Source organism: Haemorhous mexicanus, chromosome 22 (assembly GCF_027477595.1).
Source record: "Haemorhous mexicanus isolate bHaeMex1 chromosome 22, bHaeMex1.pri, whole genome shotgun sequence".
Taxonomy (NCBI): domain Eukaryota; kingdom Metazoa; phylum Chordata; class Aves; order Passeriformes; family Fringillidae; genus Haemorhous; species Haemorhous mexicanus.
In genome coordinates, this window is record NC_082362.1 from 5,830,928 (window position 1) to 5,843,111 (window position 12,184).

Below are 12,184 nucleotides of genomic sequence, written 5' to 3' on the forward strand. Positions count from 1 at the left end.
CCGGCGGCAGGAAGCAGGAAGGGAGCGGGCAGGGCTGCGGGGAGCCCGGGCGGTGGGTGCCCATCGTGGGGCTCTGATGGAGGGGCTCGGGATGGAGGGTCCCTTTGCCCCGGGAGGGAGTCCCCCCGCCCTGTGCTCCCCCATCCCCAGTGCAGCGATGCCCCCGTGCAGGATTTTGGGCTGTTTGGTCCCAAAGAAGAATTAATTACCCACCGTAACCACCCGTCCCAAACACAGCTTGGGTGGCTTGTCCCGGGCTTCAGGGGCAGGCGCCATCCGTGGCTCAGTGTTGGACCTGGCAGAGCAGGGTTGAGGGTTGGAGTTGATGATCTTGGATGTCATTTCCAGCCTGAATTATTCTATGAATTCCACTCTCCCGTCTCCTCCGCAGGTCTCTGCTCTTCTCCCTCCCCGCGGAGATGGTGGTCCTGCGGGCTGGGCTCTGCCCTGGTCTCACTGAAGACATGATCCAGCTTCTCAGGGCCGATGGCATCAGGACAGGTAACAGGGTGGCATCAGGGTCTCGGCTTGGGGAACATCATCTCCGTGCATTTGGGGGACCTGTGTCATCCCACATTCTGGGAGGGTGGTGGTGGTGGAACATCCTTGTGTCCTCTTTGCTGGATTTCTTCTGGGTGCTCCTGGGTGAATACTGTGAGTAAGGACTTCTCCAAAGGAGCAAGAGAGTGTAAGGACGTTGTAAGAGATCCCTGCAGAGGCTCATTGAAGATTGATCAATTCTGACTTTTTTATGGTATTTCAGGAGGGTTTGTACAGTTTTCCCTCTGAAAATCACCCAACTTCCTCTAATGCTGCACCCTGGGCACCTCTTGCCCTTAGAGGGGAAGGAAAAGGTGCTGGGCAAAACAGGGAAAATTCTTACCAGCTTTTCTCTCTGCTCTGTTTTGCAAGAAACAATTTGACTGTGATGAGTGATGGGGCCATCTCAGAGGACAAACTCCTCCACTCACAGTGTTGACAGAGGATCAGCTTTTTGGGATTAGCTGCCTTGTCCCTGCACAATCCCACAACTCCCCAGAGGGCACAGCCACTTTGCTTGTTGGTGCAGGTTTTGTCTAAGCTTGTTTTCTTCTGGTGTTTGTGGTCTGACCGTATTTGGCTTCCAACCTCTTGTCCCTCGTGTTATTTGCAGTGGTGGACTTTGTGTCATCAGACCTGGAGGATGTTGCCCAAAAGTGTTCCCTGTCTTACAAGGTAGAAGGTTCTACTTCTAACTCCTGGTGCATTAACCAGGGAGCTCAGAGCTGTTTGGCTCATGGACAAGGGTGGGCTTGGTCCTGGGAAGGTCTGGGGAGCCCTTGTGCAGCAGCTGCTGGCTGTTGATCAGTCCCATTTCCAGACATGCCTCTGTCCCCAGGCGCTGGTCGCAGTCAGACGTGTGCTCCTGGCCCAGTTCTCTGCCTTCCCTGCCAACGGAGCTGACCTCTACGAGGACCTCAAGAGCTCCACTGCCATCCTGCCCACTGGCAGCCCAAGGTGGGGACCTCACCCACCCACCAGCTCTGCCTGGGGCTGGGTTTGCTGCACAAGGCTGTGGTTGCCAGCACAAGCTGTGAATTTCATTTTCCAAACCATGCACTTGTGTGCATTTGGGAAGGGGACTTTAAGGACAAATATCTGGGGACTGCTGCCTCCTGGTGCCCCTGCCATTCTGGCTGAAGGGGTGTTGATAATCCCACCTTGTGTCCATCCCACAGCCTGGACCAGCTGCTGGACTCAGGGCTGTACACAGGGGAAGTGACAGAGCTCATGGGAGCACCGGGTGCTGGGAAGACACAGGTGAGTGAGGTGGAGGACAGGGGAGAGGACAGGTAGGGTGAAGATGTCCCACAGAGGGACATGTGAGGGCTGGCTGACACCCTGTCCCTGTCCCCCAGGTGTGCCTGGGCATTGCAGCCAGTGTGTCCCTGGGGCTCAAGCAGCACATCCTGTTTCTCGACTCCACGGGGGATTTCACTGCTGCCCGTCTCTACCAGATGCTCCAAGCCCAGACAGAGGATGAGGAAGAGCAGGCAAGTTCCCTGGATCTGGTCCCTCTGCTTGCTCTGAAACTCTGCTCTGGCCTGCAAGAAACCCCAGAGATGATTTGTCTTTCCAGCTCTGCCTTTGTCCTCATGGGTTTTTTTGAGTCCAAACCTTTCCTTCCATGGCCCGGTGGGTGCTCAGGACAGACTGTGCTCTTTGTTATTTTTCTTGGGAGAAGGGAGGGACTTCCAGGACTTGCAGAACTTTGCTCCCTGAGCTCAATCCATGTTGCTTTTCCATCAGTGCCATAGGGGCAATGGTGTTAATGGGGTGGAGGCAAATGTGGAAGAGTAAGGGTCTGTGGCATGGTATGAGTGCAGAGAGCTGGTGGCAGCTGGGGCAGGAGGAATAGGCCAAATCCTGGGGCAGGAGGAGTAGGATAAATCCTGGGGCAGGAGGAAAAGGCCAAGTCCTGGGGCGACTGAGGCTGTTTTTGTGCTGCAGCTGGAGGCTCTGCAGCGGGTGCAGGTAGAACGTGTGTTCAACATCTACGAGGTGCTGAGAGCCTTGCAGGAGCTGCGGGATCGCCTCTCCCAGCAGGTAGGAGTGAGCCTTGGGGCCCCTCTCCCCTCCCCAGAGCTGCAGGGAGGGCAGCAGGGCTTGTGTGCCTGATGGGAGACTCCAGATTGTCTCATCCTGGGGACATTGGAGCCTCTGTGCAGCTCACAGCCTCCAGAACTGCTGGATTTGTGACTCCACGTTGCACCTGGTGCCTCCTTGCAGGTGGTGAGCTCCATGGGACCTCTCAAGGTGGTGGTGCTGGACTCGGTGTCAGCTGTGATTTACCCTCTGCTGGGTGGCAGGCAGTCAGAGGGTGAGCTGGGGCACTGGGTGAGCTGTTCTTGAAATGGAGACTGGGGTAGGACAGATGTGGATGTTGCTGCTCTCAGCTTTTCCCTTGGGACTGGATAAAAGGGGAGTGTTAGCAGCAAACACTCCAGCTGGCTGTGGCCATGCATGCTCATGGCAGTGGTCTGAAACCCATCCAGCGGAGGCACTGGACTCTTTGCCCATAAGTGAAAACTTCTCTTACAGTGTCAAAAATACATCAGGGTGCAGTTTGCAGAGCTCCTCTGAGGCTCTTTGTGCCAGAAAGGACCATAAATCCTTTGTGAGGATGCCAAGGAGCCCTCTCAAACACCTTCCAGAGGGTCTTGCACAGCTGTGTGGCAGCCAGTGCTGTCACAGGAGGTCCCCTCACAGCTGTGGGCTGTAGGAAATGCAGCTGTGAGCTGGAGAGATGGGTCCTGTGCCTGCTAAATCAACCTGGCCAGCTTTGTCTGGAGCTCCTGGTGCTTTTGTAGGATTTTTTGACCTCAGGCATTATAAGATAGGAAAGGATGGGGAGTGCTCCAGTGAAGGTGTGTATAAATATGAGTGCTGGCCCTGAATCCAGTGCTCATGCAAATCCAGATGTCATCTGCTTCAGGGTGTACTTTGGGGGCTGATCCTTGACAGCCAAATGCTTTGTCCTGCTCCAGGTTTGGCCCTCATGATGCAGCTCTCCAGGGAGCTGAAGACCCTGGCCAGGGAGTTCAGCCTTGCTGTTGTGGTGAGTGTTGCTGTGCTTTGTCCTTCCTGTGCTGGTGTGTAGCAAGGAGCCACGGGGAGGCTCTGGAGCCTGTGGGAGAGGGAGCCAGAGGCCTGAACCCCCCAGTGCCCTGCTCCCTGACATCTCTGCTGCCTGCAGATGTCTTGTTCCAAGCATGGGGCAGGACCTGGGCTGATGTGCTGCCTCCTGCTCTTGCTGTCTTCAGCCATTCACTGGGTTGAGCCAGGCAGAGTTAAGTCCAGGCAGGTTGAAAGGCTGGTTGTGTTTATTTTTGATACAACACCATTCATTTAAGGGGCTGGCCAGCTTCCTGGGTAACTTCTTGGTCACCTTGCAGGAGCTGCAGGGCATTGCATCATCCCACAGGAGATGCCAAGGGCCCTGCTCTGGCCTTGCCCAGCTCTTGGCCAGTGCACCAGACAGGTGGGTGAGACCACAATTAATGTGTCTGAGCAGGGAAGGCAAACCAGGAGATGGTGATCTGCTGAGCCTGGCACTGGAAGGTGTCAAGACAGTCCTGCCTTTCATTCTGATAAAGTGACAAGGACAGTGTGTCTGGAAGGATACTTGGACATCCCAGGTTAAACTTTGTGAGGACTTCAGCACCAGGAGTGATGTTTGCAGAAATCAGAGAACTCCCTGAGCTGGGCTCTGCTCAGAGGGGGTGGCAGAGGAGCTGAAGGAGAAGGAAAAACCTTCCTAGAAGAAGCAGCCTGGCCAGGATTTCCTGGTGACCTTCAGTGTGTCACTAAACTGAGTGGCACTGCTAAGTGTGTTTGTGTCACTGTAGAGACTGACATGGCACAAGCACCAGGACTCCATCAGAACCCTGTATAGGCTCATTATTAAAGCAACATCTTGCCTTTATAGTTTTACAGGATATTTACATTTGCTCAGCAAACACATACACTGCCCATTGGTCATGAAAAAGAAACAGAACTCTCAATAGGTGAAAAGGAGCCACATCACTCTCTGAGCCAACCAAAGTCCATCCCTTTTTATCTTCTCTCTTTTTTCACGTTGTCATGGTGATAGCCTTGGTACCTTACTTGAGAGAGATACCAGGCTTTCCTTATCTTCAGGAAGCCTTTGCTGGCTCACAAGAACAGCACAAAAATGTCTGTTTGTGCTGCAGGTGACCAACCAGGTGACAAGGGACAGCAGCAGTGGCCCACTCAGGCCAGCCCTCGGCCGCTCCTGGAGTTTCGTGCCCAGCACCCGGGTGCTGCTGGAGAGCAAAGAAGGTCCCTGGGAGAGATCCAGCACACAACGTGCAGCTTCCCTGGCAAAGTCACCCCGGCAGGTGAGACTGCTTCCATCCATCCATCCATCCATCCATCCATCCATCCATCCATCCATCCATCCATCCATCCATCCATCCCTCCATCCCTCCATCCATCCATGCCTCCATCCATCCATCCATCCATCCATCCATCCATCCATCCATCCATCCATCCATCCATCCATCCATCCATCCCTCCATCCATCCATGCCTCCATCCATCCATCCATCCATCCATCCATCCATCCATCCATCCATCCATCCATCCATCCATCCATCCATCCATCCATCCCTCCATGCCTCCATCCATCCATCCATCCATCCATCATTCATCCATCCATCCATCCCTCCATGCCTCCATCCATCCATCCATCCATCCATCCATCCGTCCATCCATCCATCCATCATCCATCCATCCATCATTCATCCATCCATCCATCCATCCCTCCATGCCTCCATCCATCCATCCCTCCATGCCTCCATCCATCCATCCATCCATCCATCCATCCATCCATCCATCCATCCATCATCCATCCATCCATCCATCATCCATCCATCATCCATCCATCCATCCATCCATCCATCCATCCATCCATCCATCCATCCATCCATCCATCCATCCATCCATCCATCCATCCATCCATCCAATCACAGAGCATCTGTTCCCAGCAGCCTGGGCTGGTGTTTCTAGGCAGGATGAATGAGTGGCACTATTGTATTTGCAAGGAACGTCCTGACAAAGGCAGGAATTATGAATCTGACTCCCTGGCTCCTGTGGAAGTGTTGGAAACAGAAAAGTTTTCATAAAAGGCAAAATAACAAAGCTCTTTACAGAGAAAACCTGAGCCAGGGTCAAAGGGGTTCTTGCTCCTGGTAAAACACCCACAAAAGAGATCAGTTCCTTTGTTCTCTTCTTTTTCTAGTGAATTGCTTAGGTGGGATCTTTTGGCTTCTGTCCAATTGGCCATCCTTAAGTTTGAGGTGAAGTCCCCAAGGTCCTATGAGGTGTCTTTTTACCTAAGTGAGGAGAGAAACTTCTGGGCTTTTTTCCTTTTTAAGGAAACAAAGGATAATTTGGTCACTCTGTCAACAGAGGGCACATTGCTACATCAGAACTGCCTGAGCCCCCTGCTCTGCTGCTTGATCCAAGCAGATTTGGGTATGGTGGTGTGCTAGGCAGTGAAATGCATCCTGGGTGTGCTAAATGTTGGTGTGTCAGGGGATGTCAGAGCAAGATGTTCTTTCTGTGCTAAATTGCATTGTCTATTTGTATCTCTGCAGTCAGCAGACCCAGTTAAAACAGGGGCACCAGCAGCAGGAAATCCTCAGGGGGATTAACTGGGACTTTTAGCTCTGAGACAGGAGATGGAGAGTCCAGCAGTGGGAGGATAAGCTTTGCTCTGTTCCTCCTTGCAGCCAACAGGGATCCAGGTGGAGCTGGACATTGGGAATGGTGACGTGTTGGAACCAAGCCTGGTGACACCCACCCACGGGCTCTGATGGGCTGGAACAGCAAATGTCACAAGGTTCAAGAGAGCTGCACAAAAGCAGGCAAGCACTGAAGGTTTTACAAACTGGCTGAGAGTCCTGCAGCCCTGGGAAGGACCAACAAGAAAAATCTCTTGTTCTTCTGCCCTGTGGAAAAACTGAGCGTGGGGTTCCTGGAGACCTCTGTGCCTGCAGTGGCTGGGCTAGGAGGGCAGCAGGACAGCCAGGTCCTGTCCTCTGCTGCAGGCTTCACCCCCAGAGCCAGCCCTGTGCTCAGGTGGTGTTTGGGATCAGCTGCCTTGTCCCTGCACAGCCCCACAAGTCCCTGTGCTGGTTCTGTTCCCCCCTGGCTCCCTGCCCTCCTGAGTTCTGATCATCCTTGGGCCCACAGCGGGCTCAGAAATAAAAGAAAAAAAAAAAAGAAAAGCTGTTGCACATTGCTGTGGTTGTTGAGAGCTGAAATTCAATTAATGACAGCTGCTCTGAACTTAATTAAAATGTCGAGCAGGCCTGGGCTGCTGATGAGCAGGGACATAATGAGATGCTTGATCTTCCCTTCTCCCCAGAGGAGCACCAGGCCCTGTGGGGACCTGCTGGTGTTTTTGGGGCACAGCTGGGCTGTGTAAAGGCTTCCTGATAGCTGATGGAGGTTCTGATCTGGATCAGCTGAGGCAGATGGGTCCTGGCTGGCACCAGCTGGCCCTGCTGGATGCTCAAGGACCTATTCAATTGCATGTGGTGATGTTTAAAATAATCTTCTCGTGCTCCACTGCTTTCCAGCTGCTCTTGTGTGCTCTTGGCAACCTCCTGAGGAGAGGGGAGGCTTGGATGTGGAGTTTCCTCTTGATCCCAGATGTCTCAGATGCCCTCAGTTTAAGAGACCTACTTGGCAGGTGAGCTGAGCCATGGCTTGCACTTCAAGGCAGCTGATGCAGAACTTGGGGGCTGGGACTAATTAGGGCATGCTCATTAGACTAATCACACAGCACCACAGCTGCTGGAGCCCTCTGAGGCTGTGCTTGGCACATTAAATACATATTTTTTACTGAAAACTTTTAAAAGTTGTGTATTTATTTGCATTTCTGGGCTCTCCAGGCTTGGGAGGGGAGGTTTGGCTCTAGGGGTTGCAGCCTGGTTGTTGGGGTGAGGAGGAAGAGGGTGGTTTTCCTGTCTGCTGCAGACCTGTGCTGACGTGGCTGGAACTCAGAAGCAGAAATTTACTTTATTAGCTAATTTCTTGTTGGTTAATTCCTTGCTAGCTCCTCTCTTGGAGCTGTGGATAAAGGGGTGGTGCACACACATTTTAGTTCCTAATTTATCTCTCTGCCTGAGGTTTTGCAGGGGAAGGAAAGCTCTTGTGGGGGAGTGTGGAGCAGGGAAGAGCCAAATAGAAACCTCTGGAGTTATATTTGAACCAAGAGGGCTTTCCAGATGTTTCCTTCCCCTAACCAGCAGGATGAGAAGAGGAACAAAATGCTCTGAACCTTCATTAGTGTCAGCATGAGACCAACCATGTGTGCATCTTCCCTGTGATCCCTGAGAAATTCCAGCCTTGCCCTCAGTCACCAGGGAGTCACGGGGTGGTGACTCAACAGGGACAGTGCCAGTCTGTCAGGAAAGGTGATGGGCTGAGCTCTGGGCTCCTTCAGAGCTGCCCACCCCAGCTTTCATTGGCATAATCCTGACTGGGGGGATTTTCTCTCCTTGGCATTCAGCTAATTGCAGCTGTGGGAGTTTTTTCCCCTTTTGGGAAACATTTGGGGCCTGGCTGGGTTTTGTGTGAGAGCTCTTCTGCTCCCAGGTGTGCTCTGAGGTCACAGGGCAGTGCTGAATTTCTGGCTGTGCTGCTGCAGGGGAGGTGTCACTGTGGCTGCTGGCTGTTTCACTGTGTGGGGACAGCAGGAGAATTCAGGGAATCTCTTACCCCATCTGGAAAAACTTGACTTCCTGCTCAAGCTGATTTGCCCTAAATTTGCATAGGAAAATCAGGCTTAAAGGAGTTTCTGACCTAAATATCCTCATTCATCCTTTCCCCTCCATGCTCAGACAGGCTCTCCTGCAGCTCTGTAATGCAGAGCTTGGAATGTTCTTTTCCCTGCCTCTTCCCAATGCCCAAAACAGCTGGAAAACCTCTGGAAAGGCTTGGAGCAGGGCAGGGAATCCCATCCCAGGGCAGGCAGGGCACCTCTCACTCCAAGCAGCAGGGACGCTTTTGGCACTAAGGGGTTATTTGTCCTTTGTACAGATTTTTACACATATAAAAAGATATTTATATATATATTTGTCTATAAAATACACATATAAATGTGTTTTTACATTAATTGTGTGCACATATGTGTGTGTATGTATGGGATGTGTGTCTTTGTGAGTCTGTATCTCAGGATGAGAGGACAGGAGTCTCAGGCTGTGCCGGGGGAGGTTCAGGCTGGGCATTAGAAGGAAGAAAAGGTGATTAAACATCGAAATGGGCTGCCCAGGGCGGCGGTGGAGTCACCATCACTGGGGTGTTCGGGGAGAGACTGGATGGCTGGCTGGTGGGATATTTTCCATGCCGATTGATTCTGTGATCTCTCGGTGTATGCTCCCTTCCCGTGCTCACCCAAGGGACTCCCCCAGAGCACAGGAACCCCGCAGTGTCCCCTCTTCTTCCTCCTCCTCTTCCTTCCACGTGCCCGCGGCGGGTCTCGAACCCGCGGTTCTCGGACCGCAGAGTCCTCCCGGCCGCCAGGGGGCGCTGCTGCCCCGCCCGGCTGCCCTGGGGCCGCTCCGGCCGCCGGGCCCCGCGGGCAGTTGCCATAGCGCCGCCGCCGCCGCCGCCGAGCGCAGGCACCGGGACGGGACCGCCCGCTCCAGGCCCGCCGGCCCCGCCGCCACCCGGGACGCGGCTTCTCAGGGGGAAGGTGAGGCGGCTGGGGCTCTGCTGGGGTCGGGGGGCTGCCAGGAGTGAGGGGGGTGTGGGGCTGTGAGGCCTCGGCGGGGCTGGGGGGGGCTGACAGGGTTGGGGGTGGAGCGCTGAGGGGAGCTGGCAGGTTCGGGGGTGTGCGGCACTGGGCTGCTGAGGGGGCTGGCGGGTCTGGGGGCGTGTGTGGGGCTTTGGGGGGAGGGTTTGAGGGTTTTGGGGTGTGGGGCAGTGAGGACGCTGCTGGGGTTGGGGGAGTGTGTGAGGGTTCGGGGGTGTGGGGCAATGGGGTCTGCCAGGGTAGAGGAGGGTGGATGTGGGGTCCATGAGGCCTTGGAGTTGTCACTGAGGGTTAGCCAGGAGCTGTAATGGCTCTGGATTGGGGTGTTGGCAAGGGTAGGGGACAGAGGGCACAGGGCAGGGGGAATGGGGCTGCTGCAGCACCTGGGTTTTGTTTAGGGTACATGGGGTCAAAGGGCTCCCTCACAGGGTTTCCCTAATGAGGGGGGGTGGGACTCTGGTGCAGCCTCTTTTTTCATGTTTAAGAGTGGTGATGAGTAACTCTTCCCTTTCTGAGTTCTGATCCCAAAGGGCCTCTGGGGTTTAGAAGGTTATTCTCCTCAAATTGCTATGAGAGCTGAGGAATTCTGGATAAGCACCAGCCTTCTGTAGAGCTCTCTGCTTAAATTATTGTCTCTCTGCGTTTTAGCATGTCCAAAGTGTAATTTGGTGTTAAGGACCTAAAAAATTTCCTTCCCTGCTCAAAACTGGGGGCGTGCTGCAAAGTGAAAGCTGAGCAAGTCCTTCCTTTGCTGCAGAAAGCAAAAGTTGTTGAGAAAATAAAAGTCCTCGAGTGTCCTTCCGAGCAGTTTGTTCCTGTAAGCAGGTCAAGGTGTTTCCTGTGGGGAAAGTATTGACTCATCCTCTGGTTTCTTAGCAGTATTTTGGTGTCTGCAGGTTAATAAATGTCAGCTCTGCAGTGACAGCAGAGTCCTGCTGGAGTCTCCTCAGGTGAAAAGGCTGAGGATGGACAGGCTCAGTGTTTGACCCTCTGATAAAGAAGCAGTTGCACTCCAGAAAAAACTCAGGTGTTTTCCAACATTGCAAGGACAGCTGGGCCTGCTTAGTCAAGTGTAGCATTAAAGCCAGATAGGAAGGGTTTAATTTTCTGCTTCTTGCATTAAGCTGTGCTCAGGGTAATGTTTAATTGGCTGAGACAGAAGGGGTTTATTTGTGTGTTTCAGTTGAGCTCACTTCCTCCTCTCTGACACACAGCGTGTCTTCTGTGGGGAGCACAGGATGCCAGCTCAGATGTTGGTTTGGGAGAGCTGCTCCACAGCAGTGCAGGGAGCTGTGGCACTTTTCTGTCCTTTCTAACCTCGCTGTGGAGTTGGTGAAGAGCTTGGTAGATCTCCAAGGAGCTTTTCTAGCTCTCCATATTATTAGTATGGGAGATGATAGGTGCATTTTAAGTTGGTATTTTATTGTGTTTACACTCTGGTGGGTTGTATTTCAACACTTCCAAGCTCAGATTTTAAGATAGATGATCATTAAGGCATGCACATGATTGCATACACAAAAAGATTTTTAATCCTTTGTTTTCCCACTGTTCCCTCATTTTTCCAGAGCTGAGGAATGGAACAGAAAGCTGTGATGGGCTTTAAATATTTCTTACAATTCCAGATCTTTGGTTTACCTACCTCCACCCATCAAATACTGAATTTCCTTAACTCTTTTGTGGCCACAGTGATGGAGAGGGGGATCTTATAGTCCTTCTCTGTAATCACAGTTGTTTTTGGTGGCACAGTTGGGTCTAATGAACCAACACAATCACCTTTGGCTGTTGTGTTTCCTACTGGGGGCTGGGAATCCTGGAGCAGGCTTACCCAGCTGCAGCACTCTGGGCCTGCACATCCACTCAGCTGTAGCCACTGAGCTTTTAATTAAAGGCTGATTGCCTTGACAGTGGTGCTCATGGGTTAATGCTTAATTGCTCAAGTTTTTGCTGAATTGGGACAGTTTTGTGTTTAATTGTAGGGTAGAAAAAGTAGGATGGCTTCCAGTGAGGCTCAGTCTTCCTCACTGGCAGGTACCATGTGATTTGGCTCCTAAAATGAGAACTGAATGTACTGCTCTGCACTGAGAGTACAAAGGAATCATACATGTGAGTTTTTGGGAGGTTAGTGGTCACTAGTTGGGTTCAGGTCTGAAATCTGTCTTCTTCACGTCTTCAGTTTTCTGTTTACTGTTGTTGACTTCAGTGTGGGTTTGTGTTGTGTTGTTTGTTTGTTAAATGGTGTAATTTTCACTTCCTGTGCAACTTTGCACCACAGTTTGTTGTTAGTAACAACTGAGATTGTAAACTCTTCAATTAGGCTGGAGCATGAGCTGAGCTGGGCTGCCAGTGCTGTTATTAAACCTGCAGTTTGGACTTTGAACCAGTTTTTGCCTGGAGGGGTGGAAGCAGAGTTCCATGGTGTGTCTGCTCTGTGTGCCTGCTCAGAGGGGCAGTGGAGCTGGCCAGGCTGTGTCTGACCCAGCACTGCAGTTTGTGTCCTCAGGTCTGCCGGGGTAAAATGCTCTCCTCACCTAGGCTGTGTTGGTGTCACTGTAGGGAAAATGGTGTTTAATTAGAGTTAGGCTACTTTCCTGTCCCTTCTGGTGGGTTTTCATAGGATGTGGAATCACAGACTGGACTGGGTTGGAAGGACCTTAAGCATCACCTAATTAAAGATCCTCTGGCTCCAACTCTTCTCTAAACTTTCTGACCAGTCCTGATCTGAAAATAACAAATCAAAATGCATTGAACCAAGTACTTGTGCTTAATGAAACACACTGTGGGCAGCAGCATAATGAGAACTGCAGAAAAGTGTGTGCATGTGGCCCTTTTTTGGACCCAGCTGTGTGTGACCTGCTGC

The 12,184-nt window shown here is 52.3% G+C and overlaps 2 protein-coding genes across 4 annotated transcripts in view; both read left to right on the forward strand.

Annotated features, from left to right (window-relative positions):
- Nucleotides 1-3: 3 nt before the first annotated feature.
- On the forward strand, nucleotides 4-7,419 carry RAD51D (RAD51 paralog D). 2 transcript variants are annotated; one of them, XR_009489151.1, is made up of 12 exons: nucleotides 4-52; nucleotides 392-501; nucleotides 1,154-1,215; nucleotides 1,379-1,497; nucleotides 1,719-1,800; nucleotides 1,899-2,033; nucleotides 2,491-2,586; nucleotides 2,770-2,860; nucleotides 3,528-3,598; nucleotides 4,734-4,901; nucleotides 6,296-6,430; nucleotides 7,148-7,419. XR_009489151.1 is itself a non-coding variant. In XM_059865818.1 (11 exons), the coding sequence occupies exons 2-11, from the start codon at nucleotides 420-422 to the stop codon at nucleotides 6,377-6,379; spliced, it is 990 nt and encodes a 329-aa protein (XP_059721801.1). In that variant the 5' UTR covers nucleotides 4-52; nucleotides 392-419; the 3' UTR covers nucleotides 6,380-6,793. The 2 variants fall into 2 exon arrangements, 1 of the variants encoding a protein (XP_059721801.1); XM_059865818.1 differs by lacking the exon at nucleotides 7,148-7,419 and having other exon boundaries at nucleotides 6,296-6,793.
- A 1,737-nt stretch (nucleotides 7,420-9,156) lies between these two features.
- The window catches only part of RFFL (ring finger and FYVE like domain containing E3 ubiquitin protein ligase), a 29,207-nt gene continuing 26,179 nt past the window's right edge, over nucleotides 9,157-12,184 (forward strand). The window contains exon 1 of one of the 2 annotated variants that reach the window (XM_059865605.1): nucleotides 9,157-9,267. The gene's annotated coding sequence lies outside the window, so the exon portion shown is untranslated. The remainder of the gene's footprint in view (nucleotides 9,268-12,184) is intronic. The other variant, XM_059865606.1, reaches the window with a different exon arrangement.

Bases quoted from the DNA above. Each gene is read 5' to 3' on its own strand.
- RAD51D (XM_059865818.1), top strand. From the start codon at position 420: ATGGTGGTCCTGCGGGCTGGGCTCTGCCCTGGTCTCACTGAAGACATG. The intron at 502-1,153 runs GTAACAGGGTGG...TGTTATTTGCAG, and splicing joins GGCCGATGGCATCAGGACAG to TGGTGGACTTTGTGTCATCA. The intron at 2,861-3,527 runs GTGAGCTGGGGC...GTCCTGCTCCAG, and splicing joins GGGTGGCAGGCAGTCAGAGG to GTTTGGCCCTCATGATGCAG.